Source organism: Zootermopsis nevadensis, unplaced genomic scaffold (genome assembly GCF_977971745.1).
Source record: "Zootermopsis nevadensis isolate Lab colony 2312 unplaced genomic scaffold, Znev_1.0 Znev_ptg000061l, whole genome shotgun sequence".
Lineage (NCBI taxonomy): Eukaryota > Metazoa > Arthropoda > Insecta > Blattodea > Termopsidae > Zootermopsis > Zootermopsis nevadensis.
In genome coordinates this window covers 6,236,482-6,264,054 of record NW_028259192.1, presented here as the reverse complement: position 1 = coordinate 6,264,054, position 27,573 = coordinate 6,236,482, and the positions used below count along the sequence as shown (strand labels likewise).

Here is a 27,573-nt window from a genome sequence, read left to right as displayed (position 1 = left end):
AAATGCTTACTACTTTTGAGTTCAAAATATTTTTTTGTCTTCCCATCTGATTTCTAAGAACCTAAAGATTAAAATATACAAAACAATAGTTTTGCACGTTGTTTTGTATGGGTGTGAAACATGGTCTCTCACTGCAGTTTCATTATTTCAATACAGTTTAATTGAAGAAATATTTGAAGAAAAACCAATGTATAAAACAGGCAGTTTTTTCATCCCAGTGTGTTTACTTTTAGTTAACCCATGAGAAGTAACGATGAATTGTGAATAGCGATTTCCTTCTGTTGCAGTACCACCTGTGATGGCAGATATGGAAGAGCAGATAAATGTAAAAGTTACAAAGAATGAAACATTGACTCTGACATGTAATGTTACGGGACATCCACATCCAAATATTGCATGGTTTAAGGGTGCAATGCCAATAACTAAAGAGAAATGGCCTGTAGTCAAATTTAAAGACTACAATAGAACTCTTGTAAGTAATAATATTTGCCTCCTTCAGCCATGTTTATAGAAAATTGCAGTTGGTCACATAGGTTGCAGAGGGAAGCATGAACAAGCATGCAAAGTGGCCAAGCAGATAATAAAGATACATTAAGTGATGGGTGTGGAGCTGCATCCGTGCTTTTAATTTGAAAAAAATATTTTATGAGGCAGAATTTGTTGGATTTTTTGTCATTTTCATGTCTAAATATGATGTTATCTTTTATCATATTCCCTCATGAAGAAAATAAAAATGTTTGTGTCTATATAAGTAGTTCCTTGGGTATGTTTACTTAAATTTCCATGGGTGAAATCTAATGTATAAGATAAGCTTTTGGGTTTCAGCTATGTTATTTGTTGAAGTCTTTCTAACTTTTCAGCAAACAAGCTGTTGCATAAATATCACACACCCAAACCAATGGAGCCACAACTTAAAACTAAAATTTTACATAGGAGTGGTTTGAAAATTTATATTTTGTAAGTAAATATTTAGAGTATTATAAGGATGAAATTGTTTTTAATGTAAAAGAGAGAAACTACATGAAGGCTTGTTAAACTATATTGACCTTTAATGGATGTGTGATGTGTAATTGTACTGGCAGGGTACCATTTGTTATACAAATTACACACAGACTGGTCATTTATCACTAGATGATTATTGTTTGTTTAATGTCACTGTTATGCTTTGGAGTTATTAGGAATGTAGTGACTGCGAACAGCATTGCCATTTAGCACTGTGCCCACTCACTGTGAGTTTATAGACATTTGACACATTTGTTTATAGGATAACAGATGATGTCATAATGCTGCCATTATTTCATGAGTGCTTTTGCAATTTGTTCTCCCGTAACATTGTATTGTACTATACCATATTACTAGAGGTTCATTCAAGCTTTGACTAATACTTGACCTATAGAATGTGCATCACAAATTAGAGCTAAGGAGGCTCCTATTCTCACAGAACAAGGCATCCTTACAAAGGGCTCTATTATGCATCTGACTTGACCACAAATTGCTTGCCAGAGCCTGACATTCCTCAGGCATCTATCATGCCCAGTAAATCTGTGGATTTCCTGCACATTGCAGAAGTCCCCAGTATGACCGTTACCAACGATGACCTCTTCTCTAACAGTGGGATAATGGCTATGAAACAAAACACGAAAACCCTCAGTGAATGTAACTCCTTATCAGTGGTCAGAGCCTCACATTTCTCCAGTCTTCTCTCATGCCAAGTAAATCTGTGGACAACCCTGCTACTACCTGCACCTTGTGAAAGACTCCAGTTCGACTTCTCGTCAGCACTGGCCTCTTTTCCAACAATGGGATAACTGCTGTAAAATAGAGCATGGTATTTCTCAGTGGACTTGACTCCTTATCGATGTTCATAACCTTGCTTTTCTTTAGGCCTGTCTCATTCCCATTATATCTAAGGGTATCCCTGCTGCTTCCTGCTTGTTATTGAAGTCCTCAGTTCAATTTCTCAACAAGACTGCTTTCTTCTTGTTCTTCCTGCAGTTAACTTCAACTTTATTATCATCCACACTGATGTCATCCTCATCTGCGTCTCAGTTGCTAGTTGCTGTTTCCATTTCTATAAGTTCAACTTGTCTTGTTATTTCTGATGCCTTACAGTCAAAGAAAAATCCAGAGACTTTATACTTCTCTTTGTCAAAAATCTCCTCGCAGACTGTGAAAGAGAATTATGTTCTCAACCTGCCATGAGAGGGATACCAACTCCTGAGGCTACAAAAGTCATATCTGGCTCTGACCTAACAAAGGCAAGAGACTGCATTACAATGTTTGTGTTCAGTTGTGCAAAGTGTGAGGCTGTATTATGTGTGTGTGTCCATGTTTTGAGGATTTTCATACAAAACTGAACTTATAAATACTTTGCTGCCCAATAGATATCCTTGGTGGTGTATAAATGCAGAGTGTTTGCTTGTTACATGGGTATCATATATTTTAATTTCTGAAAAAGTAATAACACTTCTTCGAATTTGCACGCAGCTTTTCACAAAAGGAACAATTTTCCTGGGACAATCTTAGTTTTGTTTTCTTCATTTCAGGGTCATTCTGTTGTTTTTTTATTACCAATGACATTTGCCCTGAAAATGGCAACTACATGTTTGCCAAAACATTAGAAGGACTTCAACAAACGATGCTGCTCAAACACAAAGTGAATCTTACACACTAGTTCCATGGTAGTTAAAGAGGAACTGGACTGATTGTCATAATTTCCAGTCTTTAATTTAGTGCAGTATGTTACTCTTTTTACTGTATGATGGTCAAAAAAGTTATAATTCCACAAGTTTTAACATGATAAATTCTCCAGTAAGATACTGAAATACTTACATTTATAATGATTACCTGTTTAGCCCGTTTCTTGATTATTCTGAGGCAGCCCAGTTTAATTATTCTTGCAAAATAATGTTAACCCAAGATAATTTGAGCTAATATCTTTTCCTTCTGCCCTATTATTATGAAACAAAGTTAGTTTTTGTCATGAAGGAAATATGTGCATCAGACACTAGATTTGATAAGCTATGTGCGTTCATACATTTCTACACTATATTACATGTGAATAGGTTTTTAACAATTTTGTAGCATGCAGCATCCCAAGTAATTTAGCCAAGCACATAATTAATTTTGAGATATAAATTGGGCAATATATACACTAGTTCAGTTGACATTTGTGTGCTATGATTTTGTACAGTGTGATTAAATATTTTCATCAAAACACACATCAGTAATTTAATTTATATGGGCATAATCCATATTTTCATAAAATAAATTAGGGAAGGGCTAAAAATGTTTGACATTATATGATATACATTTATATGCAAACTATGCTTCATTGGATTGTAATATTACTTGTAACTTATTTCAGGTAATGCCCAAGGTGTCAATGAAGCATAACGGAAAATATTCCTGTCTTGCCAGCAACATGGCTGGAGACACTGAACTCACTTTTAATGTTGAAATTCAAGGTTTGTTTTGTGTATTAATAATTTACTTATTTTCATGAAGTAACAAAAAGAACTATGTACTTCTTTTACAACTAAGCAAGCAGTTATTATGGTATGTAGTGTGGATGGAATCTTGATACTATAAAATTTTCATTACAAAGAAAGTAGAATCCAGTCCCAGTGAGTTATACCCATGAAATAAGTTAATTTGTTTCACTGATACAAGCTCTCAATACAAAAAGAAAGTTAGTAGATGATTATTTGTAAACAACTGATAGGCAGAAATTTTGTTACAATTACAATCACAGTTTGTACATCACAGCTTTTTCAGATTTAAAATGCTCCAGTACCGGTACTCTTCGTATAGTGAAAATCTTTGATTCTAGTCCATCGGTAAATGAGAAAGAAAGTACCAATTTTGGTTTGTAGTGGCTTTGAATATATGAAAGTGATGACTCAAATAAAAAAAAATGATTAGGTTAAAGACTAATGATCTGATTGATCCACACTGCCATGATCAAACGTAGATCTACAAAACTGACCAAATATAAAAATTAACTATTTACGCTACCTAATGCTCACTTCCAAAACACACGAAATTATAAAGTGTATCCATGGGCATCATTCACCATTTTCCTTTGGTTAATTTATATTTTTATAAAACTGTCAAATAACTGTATGGAGTGTGCAGTGTGGTTTTCAGATGTGTATGTTTTCATAAGACAGCCTAAGATAAGAAAGACAGTGTACTCGTTCAGCCTCCCTCTGGTTCATGCAGACTTAATCATTATGTATGGTTGAAAGATCCTGATTTTATATTTCAGAGCCCCCAGAAGTATCTGCTAATGTATCAGAGAAATCCAATCACACTGTGCTGTTGCACAGGCGACTAGTTCTGAAGTGTCCATTGTATGGGTCGCCACCACCAAAAATCACATGGTACAAAGTAAGCCTCTTCTCTTGTCCATAAAAACTGAAATTTATAATTAGTCTAATGAAAACAGTATAAATACATTATGAATTTACAGGCAATATAATTCATCATATATACTGATAAAATACTGCGTTAACAGGAAGGAATCTCCATTCACAAACAACTCGGCACCAACATTCATATTTCATCAGATAGACGACAGCTACATTTGATGCACGCATTGACCAAGAATTCTGGAAACTATTCATGTGTGGCTGAGAATTCAGCAGGAGCCAAAGAACTACAATTTGATGTTAATGTTTTAGGCAAGTTACTACAAATTATTTTTATAACATTTCCCTCATTTTCCATTTCCAGGTAGGCAGACACATAAGACAGTTTATCATTGCTTATAAGTTTTTCAGGGGGGCAGGGGGTATTAGACGTCATTCCATACTATAGTGTAATGAAGATGTTATTCAGCCAAACAAAATTTTGTCTTGTTTCCCGAGTTTATAAACATAATATCATAGCAAAGAAAACTAGATTTTTTACCTTTCAATCAAACCCTGATATCATTCTCGGAATACCACCACCCTCACATTGTGTCCATGAAAGCCTCAGAACAAAATTTCCTTATGTAATTTTAAAGGGAATCTCTACATAAAGTGCCACCCCTGCTAAATGCTATCTGCCAACATATGTGGCAATACAAATGTACCCTTAAGCATTAATAATCAAGTCTGATGCAGCGTTATGACATCTTGAATACCCAGTTACACAGAAAATTCTCTGGAATATAAAAATACACCAACACCGTTTGTGTTAACAAATGAAACCTGCTTAATTAAAGAAACATGTACAGTGCCTCAGAGAAGGAGTTAGGTTGTTGCTTGGGGTCAGTGTAAATGGATAGTGTCAAAATTCAAACAGCGTAGATGAACTAGTTACTGGGAGGGGCAATAGTTTATTAATGGAGACATACAAAAAATGAGCTGCATATAGTAACAGGTAAAATTACAAGAATTCTGGTAGAACAGTTACAGATCTACCTCCTTTTTTGCTGTTTCTGTAATGAAAGTGTTTTCTGAGCATTATATTAGTAACTAACAAACAGTGTACAAACACTTCAGTTTGTTTTTCCTTCCAGAATTTTTTTTTTATTATTATTATTTTGTAGATTTGCGTCATTACTTTTGGGTTGACAATATATGTGGTCATATTACTAACACACTGTACTATCTTAACTACTGATCAGATTCCTTTATGTAGAAAAAAGCCCATCCCTAGGCACACTTGTCCCATATGACATGTATTTCCAGAAAATGTTATATATTCTTAACCTAATTATCTTTCTACTTTTTGTAATGAACCTGCCATATAGAAACTCCTAGCACTACAAGTTTGATATTTACTTTCTATTTTATGTACCATTGATCATTCCAAATAATATTCCATTGTCTGAAGCCCTGTGTGTCACTCGTCTTTATGGCGAGGGGTTATTAGCTTCCTGCTGAACTCCCTAATTTGGAGGACCATAACTTTCCAGCAGTCACAGCTACCCTCATCATCAGTCATTCACTTGACCTTCTGCAGATTAATATTATGTGATCAAACATCCATTGCAGTACCAGCTGAATGGAGTACATGGTCAGGTTGGAGTGAATGTAGTGTTACATGTGGTCCAGGAATACAGATCCGTGTACGCGTATGTGGTGAAGACACAGATGAGTTTGTTGATGAAAGCAATTGCCAAGGAGACCCAGAGCAAATACAAAGTTGTCATATGTCTGAGTGCCCAGTAAGTACTTAAGTTATTAAAGAATTCACATAATTAGTATAAGCCTGTGAATCTGATTATCTTTTTTCCATGACCGACCTTAACAGTTCAGTACCAATCTGAAATTCTTTTTTTTAAAAACATTTTAGTATTATTATTCTTAAGACAGTTTGGCTCACCTGAACCATCCTTAGTGCATGTTCCATTGCTGTATTCATTTATGTAACAACCGTACAGTACTCTATTTTCAGAGACTTAATAATTACACAGTTTTTTAATAAATAATTTTAAAACATATATTCAATTAATTTTGTCACTTTCTTTATAATTTATGTAATCTTGGCTAAAAATACACTGGGTTATGATATATTTATATCAAAACACATTTCATCATCATCATTGGCTCTACAGCCCTGTGTGGGCCCTACTCTTCTTCAAAAGCTTCTTCCATTTTTCCTCACTCACAGACAATCTCCTCCAATTCCTCTCTCCTAGAGCTTCAGCGTCCTGGTCCACACTATCCCTCCATCTCATTTTCGGCCTTCCTATTCCTCTTTTTCCTTCTGGCCTGGCAGTAAACACCCTTTTTGTTATTCGTTCATGTGATTTCATAACAAGTTGCTTTTTACAGGATGGGGTTGACATCCCCACACCCAACCCCCAACCAGGAGGACCAGACCTCTGTTTTTACAGCTCCTGGAGGTAGGGTGGCCTAGCTATACCCCCAGGCACTGGTTATCTTGGGTACCTTGGGGGAGCCATTCACTGTCCCCACTGATGTGGGGCCCTGAGGGGTCAAAACACATTTCCTATTTAAAGTTTCTTTCAGTTTCAAAATAGCAGCCAGCAACAGGCACCCACTAGCTCAATACTATATTGTACACTCATTTTAATGATACATATGGTTACAAGTAAAAGAAAGTAATTAATGTTTGACATAAACATAACTCGTGGCAGTGAACACACAACAGAAAAAGCAACCAGTCAGAAGGAAATAAATCTTCTCAGGCTACCAGACATGTAAGGTGGTTTAATGAAGAAAACATCAATGTTTCGAGAACCATCTTTGTCCTCATCCTCAGGGTGAAGTTGTAGGAGTTGGTTCTTAAAACATTGGTGTTTTCTTCATTAGGCCACCTTACACAGCTGGTAGCCTGAGAATAATTTATAATACTTAGTTACTATGAAAGCTTCAGACCATACAAGTCAGAAGGAAAAGTTAAATAATAGGCCATATGTTTTGATACATTATCCATCCTTTTGTCTTTCCTCTTCCACCTCAGAAGAACATCTTCTACATCTTCACCAATGTGAGATCCTCAAACTCTCACATTTTCTGACATCCATGCCATTTCTTCTGTGAGATTTAACAATTTACTGAAGATAGCTGTCTTCTGGGTTGTTGCATCGTGTATTCTGGTAGAAGTTTACCGATGTTTCAGAGGAGATTAGTGCACTCATGGTTAGGATTGGACACATTGACATCAGAGTGACTAACCTCGAAATCAACCTTCAGCTTTCATGTTCACAGCTGTGCTCCGCGTTAACAATCAGTCATAATCTGTTGTTTGTCTTTCAATATTTCTAGTAAAAGTATACCATAAAGCATTCATGTTATAGGAAACTGACTTACAATAGGCCTATTTCTCTTTAGGTTGATGGTATGTGGAGTGAATGGTCAGAATGGACATCTTGTTCAGAATCTTGTGGACGTGGTACCAGGCGACGATATCGCAAGTGCAACAACCCTGCACCAACTTATGGAGGCAAACCCTGTCTTGGGGCTGATGGACAGCAGGAGTATTGTAACCAACCCCCATGTCCAGTTCATGGAAAATGGTAAACTGTTTACACATATGATCATACTAGATGGTAACCCTTATGTGGAATGTTTTCTGTAACCTTTTAAGCAACTTTATTCTCATGATTCAGTTTAACGTGTTCTCAATTCTCCAAACTTAACTTGGGATTTCCTTGATTGTTTCTTAGAGCAGTGATCCCCAAACCATATTCCATAGAAGTGTGGGTAGGAGAGTGGGATAGAATTGATGGATATTTATTCATCGGTTGTCCAAGATTTTGAGGCTGCATTGTGAAGCCAACTTACAGTCACGGTATTAAAGTGAATAAAAGATATTGAAAATGTAAAGATCAGAAATCATTAAAGTAATGTTGGTGAAAGCGAGTAAAGCAGTTAGACTTCCAACTGGTAGTTACTGATATGGGCAAAGGGCAATTTTGTAACTTTTAACAACTGTGTGTTGTAATTTATGTCTGCCATGCATCACACTAGCATACCACTAAACCATTATCCCTAGAGTTCAAGTCTGGCTGGCAGCGACATAGTATGGGGGTTTAAATCCTCTTTTCCCATGTGTAAAAAGGTGTATTTCCATAGTGTGTAAGTCCCTGAAGAGAGTTAATAGGACATATTCAGTGGTAAGAAGTTTGCTGTCTTCTGGGTTGTTTCACCATGTGGTCTGGTAGAAGCTTACCATCGTTTCAGAGGTCCTTGCTGCCTCCATCATTAGGGGCAGCAAGGACCTCTGAAACGTCGGTAATATTTTACCAGACTACACGGTGCAACAACCCAGAAGACAGCAATCTTCAGAGTCACCGCCATGAAAACCTCAAATCCTACATGTTCAGTGGTAATTTTGACAAGAGTATGTCTAAACATCAGGATGTATAAACATGATTGGTGGCAGCAGAGTATGTTGCAGTACAGGGTATCATTATTAATGTGTGTGTGTGTGTGGGGGGGGGGGGGGGGGGTAGAGGCTGTGTTTTAAATAAGGAGTTGATAAAGACTAGAGGGAGGGGCAAGAGACATGTTTTAGGAGACTATTAGAAAATTTTAAGAGAAACATTTAGTAGTGAATATTGTTTTTGTGGAAACAGCAGTAAAATGACTACATTTCTCCCTGTCCTTCATTATATGTAGGTCAGAATGGTCAGATTGGAGTCCGTGTTCAGCCTCATGTAATGATGGCACAAAACACAGATCCAGGAAATGCAATAGTCCTCCTCCAGCCTTTGGTGGAAAAGAATGCATTGGACCAGACATGGACTTCAAAGACTGCAACTCTCATAAATGTCCAGGTATTTCTAATTTAATTACTGTGAAAGATTTTATCTGCAAGTTTGAGCATGTAATTAGGACAAGAAGACTGATGTTACTTTAATTATAATTTACTATGGAACTTCTCAGGCTTACAACTAAGACATGACAGGACAAAAACAAATTGTTTTATTATTATTATTTATTTGATTGCAAATGGGTTTTTACCCGGTGGCAGTGGTGCTACAATAAGACACAACAAAACATAAGACAACAAAAACAATAAGAAACAACAGAACAATGAGACAGAACAAAAGAGTAAGACAAAAAGACATAAGACACAACAAAAACAATAAGACACAACAAAACAATGAGACACAAAAAACATAAGGCACAACAAGAACAATAAGACACAACAAAACAGTAAGACAAAAAGACATAAGACACAACCAAAACAATGAGACACAGAAAACATAAGTTACAACAAGAACAATAAGACACAACAAAACAACACACCACACTCACAATAAAACAACTCATAATATTACAAAACCATATAACCTAAAGTACATAACTTAAAAATTAATACCAACTAGACATAAGACAGTAACAACTAGACATAAGACAGTAACATAATATGGATACGTCTAGAAATCGGTAGTTTGGCTCCTAGTGCCACAGAAAACTTTTTCATAACATCAGTTCAAAGGAGGTTGAAGAATTTAATTTTAATTCTGATTCTGAGGGACAGCGTACCTCGAGTATCTACGATACGGAATATAGAACACAGTGATAGTATTGTTGCAACAAATACAGCATGGTACATTGTAAAAAGTAAAAACAGGGATAAAAAGATTGAGTCCAGTGTTTCCAATCCTGCAGTGAATCACATTGTGTACCTCATCTCATTCTACATGTCATATAAAAATCAGATCTTCATTATTTTACCATTTTTCAACTATATTTACAGATGAGCTTTTTAAATATGTTTTACTTATATTGTGATAAAGAGTTTGGCATTCTGATTTCTTTATTGAGAGGTTTCATGTTAAAATCTGAACCCAAAGGGCAGATATTTTGATTGAATATTTTTATTGTGTTCCTTAGTTGTTCCAGGTAAACACTTCGAAAGTACCTTAAACAGGCTGTGACTGCTTTTTTCCACATGCTTTCCTGTATACCAATCACAAATTTGCCTTTTCAACTCACCATAGATAAGGAGCTCGGAAAGTGTATTTCGTACTGAAATACGCACAGTATCCGTGTCCTTTCAATGCACATTTAGAAGTATCAAGTCTGCCTTGTCCATTGAAATAGATTTGTCACGCATTTGAAAATCACCGCACCCAGAGGGTATTTAAAGGGTTAAAATATGTCTTGGTATCTTCTTAAATTGAGAGTATATTTGTTCCCGTCCTCTGCAAGTATTAATAGCATCTAATCTTACATGTTACAGTGAATGGTGGATGGTCCACTTGGAGTGAATGGTCATCCTGCTCCGTGTCTTGTGGCCATGGTAATAAGCGAAGATATAGGACATGCACTGACCCAGCACCTCAGCATAAAGGGATACCTTGTAAGGGAGAGAATTTACAGGTATTTGAGTTGATTCTACTGATGTATGTATGGAATCTAATGAATTATTCAAATAAGTTAAAAATAAACAGTCAGTTACAGTACAATTGAGATATCATGTTCTCAGGGCAGTGAATATAAAGATAACTGTCTGCTGGTATATTGTGCCCTGGGATATCAGCATCTTGATGATGGAGGCTGGAAGAACCTCTAAAATGTTCATCAGTATTTACCAGTACATTGTGCACCATCCCAGAAGACAGTCATCTTTATCCTCATACTCATTGTATGTAGTATAAATTTAAAATGATAAAATATCATCCTCTATGACTATGAAATACTCCATATGGAAAAGGAGACATGGAAACCATATGTATACTTTTTAGATTTGTCTTGTTGGTACTAGGAACAGAAATATAAGTAAGTGCTTTCAGCCACTAGTTTTGCCAAGTTTTATGTTTAAGATTACTTTCGTTTCCACCGATACGTTTTGCTTCAGCCAAAAGGCTGATATATTCTTCCCATTAAGATACTGGCCAGGGCTTTAAATTCTTTGGTCCCCCCACATTTTCTATGAAATGAAACAAATGATAAAACTTTCAGCTGTAACTACAAACTCTCGTACTGTTCCTGTAATTTATTTACTTTTTGTCATATGAATATATGTATTACAGTAAACCTCTCTAAGTTGGACACTTGGGGTTCCACAAAAATGTGTTCAACTTACAGAGGTGTCCAAGATAGATGGAAAGAGAAAAATCAGATTGTGGTCTAATGACAATATAATCAATTTACTTACACACACTGACTACTGTAGGCTTATTTGAATTAAGAATTAATGACAATAGTATTAATAATAATCTTTTGAAGCCCATTCCCATGCATTGCACATTACACCCCAGCTTCAATAACATTTTTGCTTCCCCATCGTAAAAAGAAAAATTCCATTTCTGTTAACACAGTCTGAACTCAAATGTAAGCACAGAACTGATGGGCTTAAAACTGTGTCTTCTGCAATACTATAGTCCAGTGGAGGGTTCAGCAAAGAATAGTTAAACACTTGCAATGCAATCCAATGATGGGTTAAATGTCCATAATGTCAGAAATTCAAAATAACAAAATATGTAACTGAAAAAGTTTCCCTGAAAAGCATCGAAGTTAAGTGCATGAACCTGTCCAACTTACAACAAAAGGGGTGTTTAAGTTCCAGGATAAAGGGGTGTCCAAGATATAGGGTATTGTGGACATGTAAAATTATAGGATATTCGCCAGTTCCAATTAAAAGTGTCCAATATGAAGGGGTGTCCAACTTGAGGGGGTTTACTGTACTTGTATTTGAGAGAACATGTGCACAATTTATGCCTTTGCCAATTATCAAGCATATTTGGTTTCATGGAGTATGGAGTTCAAATCTTGTCTCCTGACTGACTAATCTGACTGATGTATTACATCCTCAGTATCTCAAAGCATTATTTCTGTATTGTTATGTTCATATTGACTATGACCACTTCACTAAACATCCCTCCCAAATTATGATCATAGCTCCTCAGATTTACAAAATCTCTGCAGTCAGTATAGTATTATATCTGTAATCCATTGCTGGACGTAATGCTCTAGAACACTCGACCATTTAAATTGCGACGCTGGCCTGAATGCTCTAAAACGCTGTCCATGACAAAATGTGTTTTCATGGATAGCAAGATATGTAAGATTTTCAAATTGTGTGTGAATTTTATGCAGTGATAATTTAATAGTTAAAAGGCCACTTCGAAAATGTGGTCCTGCAGGCTAGGGAAACAGCATGACGAATGAGGATGGCAGAGGGTTAAATCCAACAGTCTAAGCCTATTAGGTTAGCATACAAAAATCAGAAAACATGTCTGTGGTTACAAAAAAATACATTATGGAGTACTTCTAGAGAACAAAGTTATTATTCTGGTACCTTGGCTTTAAGAATCCCTTTCTGTTTCTGTAGGAAGACTTGAAAGTAAATTAAATCTTATTCTGTAGATTATGTCATTACAGACATGGAATCATTCTCTTACCAGATGCATAGACTCAAAACAGGTCAAAAGAGCATAATTACAGGAATCAGAATAAATAAAAATTAGCAAGGCTTAATAAAGAGTATTGTGCTATATGAATGTGATAAATAAAAGAGAAGGCGGCTTAAAGAAGGGTGATCAAATTATTCAACTCCCTATAGATGCCAAATTTTCTTGGCCTTGCATTCTCAATGGTTTCTCTTACCAGCTGGTAATAAAGAGACTGTGTAAATAATTTTTTAAATCATTAATGTTTTCAAAATGAAAATATTTCAGATTGAGAAATGTATGGCTAGGAGCTGTGGCAATATTCCACTAGTTGCAGCTCTTCGTGTAAAGGGTAACCTTAATGGGGAGAACCTATATAATAATGTGATCGCTGCCAACATAACAGATATGGGACCACGACGGGCAGTGTCAGCTAAAGTCAAGGATATAATTAAACAACAGGTATGCACTTCTTTTTAGAAGGTTGTCATTACTCTTTACTGTCTGTGGCATTTTTATAAGTTATCAGTTGCATAACAGTTCTATAAGCAACATTTTATACACTAACATAATGGATGTCATGTGAATTGAATACAGTTCACTTAAATTTCAGTCAAGAGTTAATTACAACTCTGATACAAGTTTTCCTCTGATAGCCATATTAATTCAAGGTAACATACTGTGTCTTACAGAGTATTGAGAGCTTGGCCCTGTAGTGAAAATCTTGTATTTGGTTTGGAGAAATGAAGCTGGAAAGGTGTAATCTGTACTGGAATACAATTTCCGCATGTGTTCTTTGCACCTTAGCATCCTGATTGCTCCTAGCTGACATTAGAAAATATACCATATAGTACATATGTTATGCAAGCTTTACCACAAAAGTAAAACAATATATTGCAGACAATGTAAAAACATAAGTGTATTTTTTCAACATTTTATTACCTCTTAACTATGAATCTTTTGGAAAAATGAATCTGGAGCAACTTGCAATCCAGTTTATGCACTTCCCACTGTTGTTGTTGTTGTTGTTGTTGTTGTTGTTGTTAATTGCTTAGATATACATTTTAAACATTGTTTTATTTTATTATTTATTTCTTTATTGGGAATTAACTGTTGAGAGTACAGCATAATATCAAATACACAACTCAGACTTTGTTTCTACATGTGTTACAAACTAATCACTACAATCTATAGCCTGAGTCATGTGTTGAAATGTCTCTTAACCTGTTACTTTTAAATCCAAAATATGTATAAAAGAAAACATCTTTTATCTTACCTAAACTACTTTAATCTCTAATAATACAAATTGTGTTTTAATATTATTTATTATTTAATACACTCTGTTAACAAAATTAAAAATTATCAAATATTGGAACAGGCCATATATATATATATATAATTACCACTGTTCTTTAAAGGACTAAAGCATAATGGCAACTACATATGTATCATTTATATTGGCATTTTGCCCACAAAGTGTATTTACTGTCTCATTTGGCCTTCAGAATAACTGGTGATTGAATTCCTGACTGATCTGTTTGTTACAGATAATTTTGCATTGATTCACACTTTGTATTCTTGGTACCTAAGAAAATTCCAATATAGGCCTACTCACACTTAATGCAAGTTTCAATTTAGGCAGATTGTATTCAATGCAAGGAGAAAATAATGAAGTTTGTAATTAATAAGTAGTAAACATGTAGGATTTGAGGTTCTCTTGATGGTGAGTATGAAGATGGTTGTCTTCTCAGTTGTAGCACCATGATTCTCATGGCCTTGATGTAGCCTAATTCATGCTACAACTCAGAAGACAGCCAAATAGCAAACATATCTGTTCATTCATATTCATGGAAGAAAGAATATAGTCAAGTTCACATCATCATCATCATCAATTCCTGTTGTACCTCATGGGACATAGGGCATCAACAAATCACCGCCACCTGGTTCTACTGACAGCTGTTTTTAACTTCCATTGCCTCAGCGTGGACTGATCTTCGCCACGTCTGTCTGGGCCTCCCACTCTTCCTTCTCCCCTGCGGGTTCCAATCCAAGACCTCTCTCTCAATGGCTTTCAAGTTCACAAGCTTTTCATAAATAATCTGCTGATATTACGTTAAGACAAAACCTTAATTTTTGGTCAGATAATCCCCTAATTTTGAGTTATAAACCCAATGATAAAATATCCTATATTGCAAATATTTTGCTTTCTTTTTGTGTAATATATTGTATTTTGTGTATTCTTATTCCATGTATCAAACTTACAGCTGTTACAACAGGGTTTTTTTTATCGTAGGCTGGTTGGTTTCCATATTTGACATTTTTACTGTCGCCAGTATCATGGAATGCAGCATATGAAGTTGATGAAGCCAACAATGGCTATTCCCTTACAAATGGCAATTTCAGACAGCATTCACAAATAGAATTTGCTACAGGTATGTATATGATGGTAGATATGTACTTAATGAAAGTACTGTACTTAGAAAATGCGAAGTTTTTTCTGGATTTGAAACACAATACCATGGGACTGTATAAGGGCCTTAAAGGAAAAGATGCTAATCTTCACAGAAAAGGAAGGTCAGTGATTAGCTTCATACCTGGACCACTCTGGTATCTATTAGACATGGCAGTATGGCATAAGCCTTGGAGTGTATTATTCTTGTTTTACAAATATACAGGTTTTTCCTAAGAAAACATTTCAGCTTTAGTTACACATAATTCCCTAAGTACATAACAATCTTCACTGTATTCGATATCTCTGAGATCAATAGTCTTGAGAGATTGACAGTCACACAAAAACATTTTCATTTTGTCCACCATTGGTTTCTAGTTTCTTCACTATGCCGATCACTGCTGCTGAAATTTCTTGTCGCAGTTCTTCATTTGTGTGTGGATTGATTTTTTAAGCAGTCTCACTACATGCCTTCTAGGTTTCTTGAAGGGGAGGTAGAGCTGCTACTTATTCTTGACCTCGGCACTAGATGGGAGTGAGTGGTCAGCATCATGCCTCGGCCACACTTAACTCCTGGGAAAGGACCCTGGTACCCATTGGACAGGAGGCTGGATGGGCCCCAAAGCCGCTCTAGACGTAAACGCTAGTGGAAAAATCCTCTGCCCTCGTCTCCGATCTATCCCCAGTCATCCAACCCATAGGTAGTCACTATACTGACTGAGCTATCCTGGCTCTAAACTCTATCTTTCAGAAGGCCCCACAAGAAATAATTACATGGGTTCAGATCTGGAGAGTGTGGTGGCCAGGAACACCCATATCTGAACCGTTCGGGAAAACAATTAGACAACATTTGATGTTGTCAAAGTTTTTATTGAGCACATCCAAAACTGCATTCACAGTATGTGGTTAAGTCTCATCCTTTTGAAAAATCTTACTCCAAAATTGACACCCATTCCTTTGAGAATGGCTGCAGATGGTTTTGGACACTGATGGTACAGATATTGAAAATGTTTTTTACATGTTTTTCAATCTCCCAAGGCTACTGAACTTGTGACATCAAATACAGTGATATTTAACAATAAATTTGTATTGAATTCTTTACTGAAATGGGTTATAAAGTAGATCCCAGAAAACTAAAATGAAATGTCTATATTGTAACAAAGCCTGGCTTATATGTTTGAAAGTAGTACCGTTGTATATGACTGAACATGGAAATTGTTATAATATGCCAAAGCAAACTGATCAGTGGGATGTGATATGATGCTGTAATTTCACTACTGTAAAGTATAAATTGGATTTACATGGTAATAAGCCATTTTAAAATACATTAAAGGGACTAAAAATAGGAAGAAACATGTGAAGGACTTCTGTAGTAGAAGGTGGAAGTTGATTCGATTCTATTCAACCATCACTCTTCACACAACTTTTCTCATTGTTTCTTGGAATTATTAAACTGATGCACTAATGTTCAACTGAACATTGTGGTTTGACTGACGTAGTCATCATCAGGTATACTTGTACACATTCTTTTAATAAGTTTTTACCCTTGATACACATTTTATACTGAGGTTACAATAAATTAATAAAACACAATATGAAGATTACTGTCTTCTGGGTTGTGATGTGTAGTCTGGTAGATGTCCACCAATGTTTCAGAGGTCATGCTGCCTCTGTCATCATGGTGCAACAACCCAGAAGACAGCATTCTTCATACTTACTGCTGTGAAAACCTGAAATCCTACAAAACACAATATATTAAAACATTAAAATGTTTGTAGATGCATGTTTGTGTTACCAGTTCTTCTTTTTGGTGGTTGTATTGTGTTTAGCAATGAAAATTTGTCTCGTTTGTTTGTATTGTATTGTATTTTTGGAGATCTTGTGCTCATTTGTTGTCTCATGTTCTTGTTGCATTGTTTGTGCATCAGTATAATTGAAAGAAACTCTGAAAGATGTCATATAAAGATTGACTTTAGAATAGAATAATAACAAGTGCAAAAAGTACAACAGGATGCTATTATATAAATGTTGTTTGTTTAATTGTTATGTATAAGCAACCATAAGTATTACAACTGTTTAGGTGAGGAACTTGTTGTGACTCATGTTGGACGAGGCATTGATGAAGTTGGGGCACTGCAGGTGGACATTGAAGTTAATGGAGAAGTGCCACTCATGCAGCAAGAAGCTTCTGTCTACATAGAACCATTTGAACGTATGTTTGCATTAACTTGAGAAACAGGGAACTAATTTTGATAGATCTCATGCATATTTCTCAGACGTTCATAAAATTCATTGATATACAGTTTTGTTTCAAATTAATTACACAATCTTAGATTTTAAATACTAGAACAAATTAATTTTTATGCTGAAATTTGATGTGGAAGGATTTTTGAACTTGGAGAGCAAGAAATATAAATACTCAGTACGCTGTACTTTGTCCATAAAATAAACTTGTAAATCAGGAAAAGATTTTAAAATAAGATTTCTACAATTAAGAATGGGAAATTTTTATATGGAAACTGGTAGATAAATGCTGAAAAAAATGAATTTTTTTAATATTGAGTTAATATTGTTTCAGAGGATTTTGTCCAGACCAGCCCCGGTTCTCTTTACGCATCTTCTACAAATACACTCAATATTAATGGACATAAACTTCCTTACACATGGAACAACACTGTGTCCTATGATACTTTGCAGGGAACAATGCCGTAAGTAACTAAAGATATGTATAAAATGTTTTACCTCTTCTGATAACAATCTTGATTCACAGTAGATTTCAGTTTTGTTGGACATACAAATTAATTATGTTAAAGCAGATAATACAGTAGTATAGACTGAACTCCTCTGAACAGAATTCTTATACAGTCAAACCTCGGTTCACGAACGCCTCAGATCATGAACAGTTCAGTTTACGAACAAATTTTCCAAACACAAAGCGTCTCGGATGACATACTGTGTCTTGAGTTACGAACACGCAAGCCGTCAACATCGTGGAGCGATAAGCTGGGAGTATCAGCGTCGGCAGTATTCGTAGAAGAATGATTCAGCACGGAAGAACTGGAACAACTACAAAAGGCGATTGTGAAGGAAATGTCTTCAGAGGAAGAGGAAGGAAGGGAGGATGTTCGTACTTCTTTGATCCATGAAATTTGTGCAAAATGGGGTGAGGTGCAAAGTTTCGTGGAACGATATCACCTCGATAAAGCAGTAGCAAGCCGCAGCATAAACATTTTCAATGATAATGCCATGTGTCACTTTAGAAACATTTTAAATCGTAGACAAAAACAAATCACACTGGACAACTTTTTAGTGAGACAGAGGCCCAGTGAGTCTGATGCAGAGTCGAGTGGTGCCAAGAGACAGAAAAAAGAAAAAGAATCCCCTTCCAAACAATAACATTTCACTTCCTAACCACCTTCCACTTACGCCATCAACTCTCCTCCATACAAGTACTGTAAAACTAAATTAAGTTTTCGTCTATATTTGATCTGCTTAGTGTTGTGTTTATCTTTTTTGTGATAGATTTAATGGTTTCCATTGATTTTGTGTTAAGAACTTGTGCACAAAGTACTGTTGTAAAATTTTAAATAAGCAATTATCTTGGGTCCAGGAATGGATTAATCCATTTTACATTAATTCCTATGGGGAAAATAGTTTCGGTTTACGAACGACCTTCAGGAACGAATTTAGTTCGTGAACCGAGGTTTGACTGTATATCTATGACTGACTATGGCACATCAGCCTGAAGTTGAGCCTTGGCCTCCTCCCATGTGAGAGGTTTCTTTGTCTTTTGAAGCATGCATTTATGAGTAGTGAGTGACCAGCCCACTGCCTGTGCACAATCCTGATTTTGTTTGCTACAGCCATCAAGTAGTGAATCAGGAGAGGCTTGGGTGAGAAATGGCCATTGAATTTTGCTTGCGAAACATCTCGTTCATGCTCGTAAGGTTCTTTTACATGCCGTAAATTTACGACAATCCATCATCCTCAGCTGGGTTTGGTTTGAACCCTCGAACCTACCTACTCATATACTCAACTGTAAAGCCAACATTGATTGTAGATATTAGACTAAAGCATTGGGTATAAAAATTTGTAGATGCATAATGCAGAAACATAGATATACCTATTGGCTGCTGTTTGTTTGTTATCCTGTCTGTGCATGTGCATAACACGACACTATGGTCTTCTGGGTTTTGGTGCTGTGAGATCTCATAGGTGATTACCAGTGTTTTGGTGAAACCTATTGTCTGTGTTCTGTGTCCTGTTCATGGTTTCTAGTATTCTTGAGCAAACCATTGCCTCCATATTCAGGATAGAAAATGGATGTGATAAGTCTCTCTGTAAAGTTAGTAAACACCTCCAAGACTGTGTGGCATTATAGCCCAGAAAATAATAATCCAAATTTTGATCATTTGGTATTGGATAGCTTTCTAAAATAAAGAAAACAAATAATATATTATGAAAATGGCTGTCTTCTGTGTCTTAGTGTCATGTAGTCTGGTAGAAGTTAACCAGTATTTCAGAGGTCCTTGCTGTCTCCATCATTAGGGCGATGAGTGTGTGCCCTGATGACGGAGGCAACAAGGACCTCTGAAACATTGGTTAATTTCTGCCAGACTACAAGGCACTAAGACCCAGAAGACAGCCATCTTTGTTCTCACTGCCATGAAAACCTCAAATCCTACTTAATAAAATGTTTTATCACATCAAATATTAATTGAATGAAAGAACTTCAAGAAATTTTTATACTCAGGAAAACATTTTTGTGAACATATAAAATCTTGTTCGTGTCATGACTAAATACAGCAAAATCTTCTCGCGCCATCAGCACTGCCAGTACAGAATAAAAATCATTATCACTCCCTGAAAAAGGAGAAAAAGACACGGTGTCTGATTTTTACTATAGTTTGATATGGCCGATCACTTCATTACAGATTTTTATTAAATTTAATAGTTACATTACATAATAAAATTAGAATCTATTAATGAATGAATGAGTAGAACGAGAGGAGGGTGATTAACAAACCCCAGCAAAATCAATAATCATTTGTGCATCCCCTTTTGTTATTCTACAGTTTATGTGAAGTGCTGTACTTTTCTTAGTAGGGCCTTGTAGTCATTTGGTTTCATGAAGTGTTTTCCCAGGTGATGAAATCTAAGTTCAGAGGCTCTTCTTTCTTTATTATGACATCTCTCATGGGTGGGACTGTTTGTCGCTTTAAATTATGGTATCCTGTCAGGACTCCTGTTACTATCATCAGCTGGTTCCTGTTAATTTTTTTATAGTTTTCTTTGTCTTGCAGCAGAGAGCTTTTGAAGGAAGTCCTTCGCATGTTTTGGCCACATGAGGACTGTTAGTACTCCTTGTGTTTTCTCTTCATGTGGTCCCTAATAGCCTGCTTATAAACTTGAGTATTTATGGTACTTGATAATGCCAGGCTGCCAAACTCTAACATTTTTTAGATCAAAATTAATTTTCAGTAGCACATCTACAATTTTCACCAGATTAAAAATATTACAAACAAGCATTTCAAAATTTATTTAGATTTTGTCATTACAGTGCCCTTTCTCTTTCTGTATGTTTGTGATCTCTGAAGAATACTTTTTTGTGCAATCCAGCATAAAAAATTTCTGTTTGCAATGGGTTTATTTTGTCATTGCATATTCTTATGTCAGTTCAGTTTAATTTAGTATCTGATATCCATTAGGTACCTTGTTGAGAAGCTGACTACAAGAGATATTGACATAGGCTACAATCCTGATTTGCAAGAAATGACTTATATGATGTCTACAGTGATTGGAAAGAAATTTGATAGTGATAAATGTCCAGAAGGTTTTATACGTGATGAGCAGCACTTACACTGCAGAGGTAACTCTATGGAATAAGGCAATGAATTCTCTTAGAATATTTTAGCAGGAGTAGTTTGATAAGTGTAAACATTGTTTTACTGTTAATACTATTACTGGTTAAACTCCAAGTCAAAATCTGGCTGTGAATCCTGTAGAATAGGGATTTAAATTGTCTCTTCCATGTGATAAAGGTTAAATTGGTTGGCCTGGAATAAATGGGATACAATGAATTTAAATGGCATGGAAAAGGGGTTAGACAGAGATCAAAATGTATCGGTATACCAGTTAAAATCTTAAAACTTCGCATACCGTGTAGTGTATTGGAATATAAAATATGCATACAAACAAAACCAGTTATTTATCAGTTTTCACAAAGTGGTATATGGATATGAAATGGTTATTACCCTTAATGGTTTGTTGTTCTTGAAACCTTCATTACCAACCAATATAAAAACCACTGATATCATCATACCATCTTCAGACCTGGATATTATCAGTATTACACATAAGTCACATAACAAGAAACAGTATAAATGGACTTAAATGTGGTATAACTGTTGTATCATTACAGACATTGATGAATGCCAAGAAAGAAGTACCAACAGATGTCACTATACACAAATTTGTGAAAATCTCTTTGGATCTTATCGCTGCTTTTGTCATCCTGGTTATAAATCCAAAGCAATTGGTAAACGTTGTATAGGTATGTTTATAAATAACTTTTCAAACTAAATTATATATAAGAATAATGTTCTTTTCTGTCATAAGTAACTTTACTCCAGAAGTGGATATTTATCTTGTTTCAGTTTCAGCAATATTCACAGGTTGGTGGATGGATGGAAGTAAATGTGCATTCTTCTTTGTGTATGTGCAAGAGAGTGTGCATCATTTACTTATCCTATTAAGATAAATGCTCAAATGAACCAGTAACATTAAAATTAATTATTTTTCTTTAATGTTCTGGGAAGAATGTTTCAGAAATGAAGCTTAAATTTCAAACAAAAATATTAAACCAAATTGCTGATTGGAATATATAAGCTGATTATTCAGATAATAAAATAACTCTAAACATTTTCTGAGCATTTCGTCTTGTAAGAACTTTTTCGTGACTTTATATCAACCATTAACATCTGTTCATGGGCTGAAATTACAGGTGGCAGTTATACTGTAAAGAAACGCTGTTCTACAAGAAAGTAATTGCAAAATCTAAGATTTACCTACAAAATATTTTATTCCACAATAGTCAGATCCATCATACACCCATATAGAACAGAAATTATAAGTTAAACTTTTATTATGTTCCAATATTGCAGTTTAATGATGATGGTTTTGCACTGTGTTCTGTACGGGCAGCTCATAACGTCTTGTTTCACACCATAATTATCTTAATGTATTTCTCCATTCCTATTCAAAATAAATGAGTATAACCAGGCCCTTTACAGTTTATTGGTTCCATGTTGTATGTTAATAATAATTACTACAAATTATTTTACAACTGATGAAGCAACTAAATAAATTATAATTTGTGTACTTTGGTGTTAATACGTTGTTTTATATTGTCTAAGTATTACAGATGTGGAATTTACTGAATGGCAATGCAGTCACTAGAATGAGAATCAGAAACTGCAGTTCTGAATATAAAAGTTTCAGTATTTAAAATCAAAAAGCCAGACTAAAACAATTGTTTTGATACAGCTGGTATATAAATTGTAATTTCATTGATATTAGTATTGTGTGGTCAAATGAAAATCTGAAAACAGGGCTTCATTAATCTTTTTTTGATTGCTTTCAAGTAAATACTGTAAATAGAATTATATGTTGTTTGTTTAGTGAACATGGAACTTATATTTCTTTATAATCCCTTTATCCAATTTATAGTAATTTTATTTCCAGATATAAATGAATGCATGGAAGATCCTTCGATCTGTTCTCATCAGTGTCGCAATGTGAAAGGAAGCTTCAAGTGCTTGTGTCCTAGAGGCTATGTTTTACTAGAAGATGGCAGAACGTGTTCAGGTATGCAGTACAATGTATTACTGCATAATATTATGTCATGAAAACTTTGCAATGAACATACAATGAACACTAATTTATTTACTTATAAAATATTCCTCTGCAAAATTTTAAAGGAAAATTTAAATGTTCTGCATTAAAACAATATGTAACTAATGCCATGATAATGAATCACACTTGAAAAGTTGAAAGTTATTCAGCTGGTCATAAAATTCTCAGCTTCTATTTAACCTAAAGGTTCAAAGCATTCTCATTTCAATTAATTGTAAAAGCAGACTGATGCTCGAGCATGATTTTAAAGTTACTAACAAGAAATTTATCACCTTTATGCGGAACCAAAAATGTCATTACTGTGTTTACAAAAGCCTGCCCGTGGTGCCTATCCTGAACCACACTTCTTCAATACCCATTTTAATATTATTCTCCCATCTATGCCTATATCTTCCATATAGCCTCTTTCCTTCAGGATATCTGACTAAAATGTTGTATGCATTTCTATGTGAACTACAAGTCCTTTCGAGCTCATCCTTCTTGATTTGATCATAACAATACTGGGTGAAAAGTAAGCAGTTTTCTCCAGCCTCTTTTGACGTTACTCTTTGGTCAAAATATTCTCCTTAGTTAAGTGGTCTCCTTGTCATGTCCTCAAGTTGTGACAGAGAAAACAGCCTCCAGATATGTAAATATATTGAATAAGCAGTTGCATTCAGCCCACAAGCAGTGGTTGTCTTTTTCTCTCTCAAGTCTGCATCTGACACATGAAACCACCTCTAACCGGATGAATACAGTCACCGAGAACTGTATCATTTCTGTCCCAAGCGCCAAATAGATTCAACTGCAAACCACTTACGTATCCCAGAAGGTGGCTGCTTATGTAGGGGCAGTGAACACAATGGTCAATAGTGTGTTGGTATGGAATATAATTTCAAGTTTCCAAGCACTATATTAGGAAATTTTATTAAAAATGTAATAATTGCACATACAGCTTCTGCTATGCTGAAGATTGTTGTGTGTAATGTGATTTTTAACTTAAAGCAAGAAGAGATTTGTGGATTTAAAAAACAATTCCTTATGATAATACTATTATTTCTCTCTCTCATACACACACCTCCTCATATTGTTATGATCTTTGCACTGAACTGTGCTAAATTATTGAAAGTCCATCTCAAAGCGAAGCACCTTTCAGTCGCAAAATGATGCAATAAGACAAACAATGAAGGTAATTTCTTTTCCATGCGTAGTTTTTAAATTTAATGACACTAAATGTTTTCAGTATTTAACTGTTTGAACTACAAAAATGATGCACATCCACATTGAGATGTAACATAAGTAATCTGTAGTTGAATTAAAATTACTTTAGATATATTGTTGGGTATGTATGTCTTTGGATAATAAGTAAGAGACCACTGGGGAGACCTGGACCTAGATGGGAGGATAATCTCAGGCGGGATCTATCAGAGATAGGAGTTGAAGGAGACTGGATTTTGTTGGCCCAGGACAGGGTCCGGTGGAGGGCTTTTGTTAATTCGGTGATGAACCTTCGGGTTCCATAAGCCATCTAGTTAGTGGATAATAAATTTCTAGCTGTGTAACCACCAGCAAATACGTTTGTTGTATCCCAATACAAAATCAAGAAACCTTATATAGTGTATAAAGTTCTTGCCTTGAATTATGAATATAATTTATAACATCTGTTGAACCAAGATTTAAATCTTGGGAATCCTGTTTATAAAGCAGGAGTGCTAATCTCTTGACCATGATATTTAGTTATAAAGACATATGAAGAGTGTTTATATTCCCAGAACACTGTTACAGTGGATATTTCCATTCTTATTACAGGTCTTCAGTACTGGTCTGACAAGAGTGATCCCTCTTCAAACCCTCACGATGATTTAAATTTTCACCCTCAATCTTCACATGGTCTCCGCAACCTTCCAGTGGGTCGCAGGCATAACAATGGTTATGAATACTTTCAAAATGTTGACCACAAATTAACTCGCCACAGTCCGCAGCACTCTTGGAGCAGAGTGGAAGATTCCTGGAGCTGTCCTCAAGGATTTGAGCCATCAAATGGAATTTGTCAGGGTAAGTTAATTTCAACATCATGTTTTCTTGCCACTTCTGAGAAAATTTAAAGAGTTTGGTTGGGAATGATTATTTTTAATTAATTTTAATAATTTTTATGGTTACTGAAAAGTGGATTTATAAATATAATGCTGTAATTTATTATGAATTTAAGATTTTGTAATAGATATTAATGAACAAACATAAAATAACTAATAACTAATAATATGCTTCAGCAAAGATTGTTTTCTATATTTGTAAAGTTTAAAGGGCATTCATGTCCCGCTAATATTGCCAAGTTTCAATACATGTGACTATATTACCTCTTTCACTGTTACATAGTAGGATTTGAGGTTGTCGCAGTAGTGAGTATGAAGATGGCTGTCTTTGGATTGTAGTTCCATGAAATCTGGTATAAGTTTACTAACATTTCAGAGGTACTTGCTGCCTCCATGATCAGGGTGATAAGTGCAACCTGATGATTGAAGCAGCCTGCATCTTTGAAACATTGGTAAACTTGTACCAGAGTACACAGCGCCACAACCCAGAAGACAAACCACCTTATCTGTTACATTTTTCAAAATGCTGGCAAGTCCTACCATCAGATTTTTATCCAGATATTATCACATTCTTTATTTGACCTTGAAACAGCTGCATTTGGTATTATTTGAATTTTGTGGTTAAATGTAACCTTCATAAATTAAATAACATGAATGTTCATTATTTTAAATTATTTTAAGAACAAAATTAATAACATGGAAAATGAATATATTTGAGTTGGTGTCACAGACAATGTACATGTCAGTAGGTACACTTAGGGCTGGCAGTGAAAGGGCTTAACCAAAAATCTCGTCTCCTGTTTCATATATACCACGTGCTAGTTTTGCAAAGTATGAGGTTCTCACAAAGCTGAACGTATTGATAGTCTTCTGGGTTATAATACTGTGGGTAGATGCAAACATTTCAGAGTAACATCCTGTCTTCAGCCCTGAAGATGGAGACAGTTATGTTTCTCTGAAACATTGGTATCTGCCCACATATCCACAGTGTTACAACATAGAATACCAATATTGACAAGAACAATATTAATATAGGTAAGGCCAGGACAAAACACAGCTGTGATGGTACTATAAAGACAAGTAGAGAGAAAGGATTTATTTTTCTTTGTCTTTTTTGTACGAATGACAAAAGTGGAAATGTGTACTCCAGTAGAGTACACACATTTTGTAAATGTTTCCATTGTGGCTTTTCTTACATCATTTGCCCAGACCGTCATTTATAGGAGACATTAATTTATTGTTGCAAAGGTGATAGTGTAATGGATATCACTTTTCAAAGTCAGATATTGTTTGTTTGTTTTTTAATTTTGTTAAATATTCGGAATATCAAAATGTAATATATATAAAATAAAAGTTGTTCTTAATGAGTTATATATTCTACGTTACGGACTAAGCTTTTTGTAATGAGTCATTTTTAGAAAATCAGGAAGTTTATTTGAGCTTCATGTAAAGTAGGACTTATACTGAACCAAAATGCAATTTCATGGCAACTTTTAGTGTAAAGGTCCCAGTACTAAATCCGTTGTCGTACATTGTAAAGCTTCAGACAGAAGCCTGTGGATACAGATGGACAGATGAACATCCATGTTATGTGCTCATTCATGTTAACTCATAAGAAGGTACAAAAACTATATGTAGCTGAGTTGTGGTCCCCCAAATCACGATGCCGAGGATACATAATTATCTTTCTGTTCTCCTTTTCCTGATTCAACCTCTTTTCTCTTGCAGATGTAGATGAATGCAGAATTGTTCCAAGTGTGTGTAACATTGATCAGACATGCCTGAACACAAAGGGAACACACAGGTGCTTAGAGACGCCGTGTCCGTCCGGTTATGAGAGGGACATGGACACGAGGTGAGCAACTTGTAACAATCAGGTTGAATAAAAGGATATTTTTAATAGCTAATAAGTGTTATTTAAAACATTAATTCAATGTCATGAAAATTCATTCTTTTAAAGACAAATAAATAAAATCAATTAAATTGATACAACAGCTATTAAAATAAATCGTGGCGTAACAGCTCCAGAGAGCCAAAGCCGACTAGCTTGACTGCTGGTCTCATGTTCACATGCCTAAGCAGAGGTGAACGATCATCCAACCAGATATAGGGTGACGTGTGGTCAGCACGACGAACCCCCAGCCATTGCTAGTTTCCATGACTGGATTACGCTACCCATTGTAGCTCCCCAATTTCCTCACGATGCTGGGTTGGCACCGGTCGAAAGCTGATGAGAAAATTTCTTTTCCCCCGAGACTCGAACCAGCGCGCATTCTGTATCGCCGGTTTGAAGCATGATGCCTCAGACCGCGCGGCTATGGCGCGGGAAA

At 35.5% G+C, this 27,573-nt stretch overlaps 1 protein-coding gene across 3 annotated transcripts in view; it reads left to right on the top strand.

Annotated features, from left to right (window-relative positions):
* Nucleotides 1–27,573, top strand: part of LOC110835917 (hemicentin-1-like) — an 87,334-nt gene that overhangs the window by 57,266 nt on the left and 2,495 nt on the right. For 2 of the 3 annotated variants that reach the window (XM_087340318.1, XM_087340320.1), the window contains exons 33-49: nucleotides 288–472; nucleotides 3,368–3,467; nucleotides 4,271–4,392; nucleotides 4,520–4,685; nucleotides 5,988–6,160; nucleotides 7,794–7,978; nucleotides 9,084–9,241; nucleotides 10,657–10,796; nucleotides 13,097–13,270; nucleotides 15,102–15,240; nucleotides 17,338–17,469; nucleotides 17,836–17,965; nucleotides 20,966–21,126; nucleotides 21,679–21,810; nucleotides 23,001–23,123; nucleotides 24,960–25,205; nucleotides 26,972–27,098. In XM_087340318.1, coding sequence (XP_087196444.1) covers nucleotides 288–472; nucleotides 3,368–3,467; nucleotides 4,271–4,392; nucleotides 4,520–4,685; nucleotides 5,988–6,160; nucleotides 7,794–7,978; nucleotides 9,084–9,241; nucleotides 10,657–10,796; nucleotides 13,097–13,270; nucleotides 15,102–15,240; nucleotides 17,338–17,469; nucleotides 17,836–17,965; nucleotides 20,966–21,126; nucleotides 21,679–21,810; nucleotides 23,001–23,123; nucleotides 24,960–25,205; nucleotides 26,972–27,098 — 2,593 coding nt within the window. Of the gene's footprint in view, nucleotides 1–287; nucleotides 473–3,367; nucleotides 3,468–4,270; nucleotides 4,393–4,519; nucleotides 4,686–5,987; nucleotides 6,161–7,793; nucleotides 7,979–9,083; nucleotides 9,242–10,656; nucleotides 10,797–13,096; nucleotides 13,271–15,101; nucleotides 15,241–15,735; nucleotides 15,958–17,337; nucleotides 17,470–17,835; nucleotides 17,966–20,965; nucleotides 21,127–21,678; nucleotides 21,811–23,000; nucleotides 23,124–24,959; nucleotides 25,206–26,971; nucleotides 27,099–27,573 lie in introns of those variants that run through there. The other variant, XM_087340319.1, reaches the window with a different exon arrangement.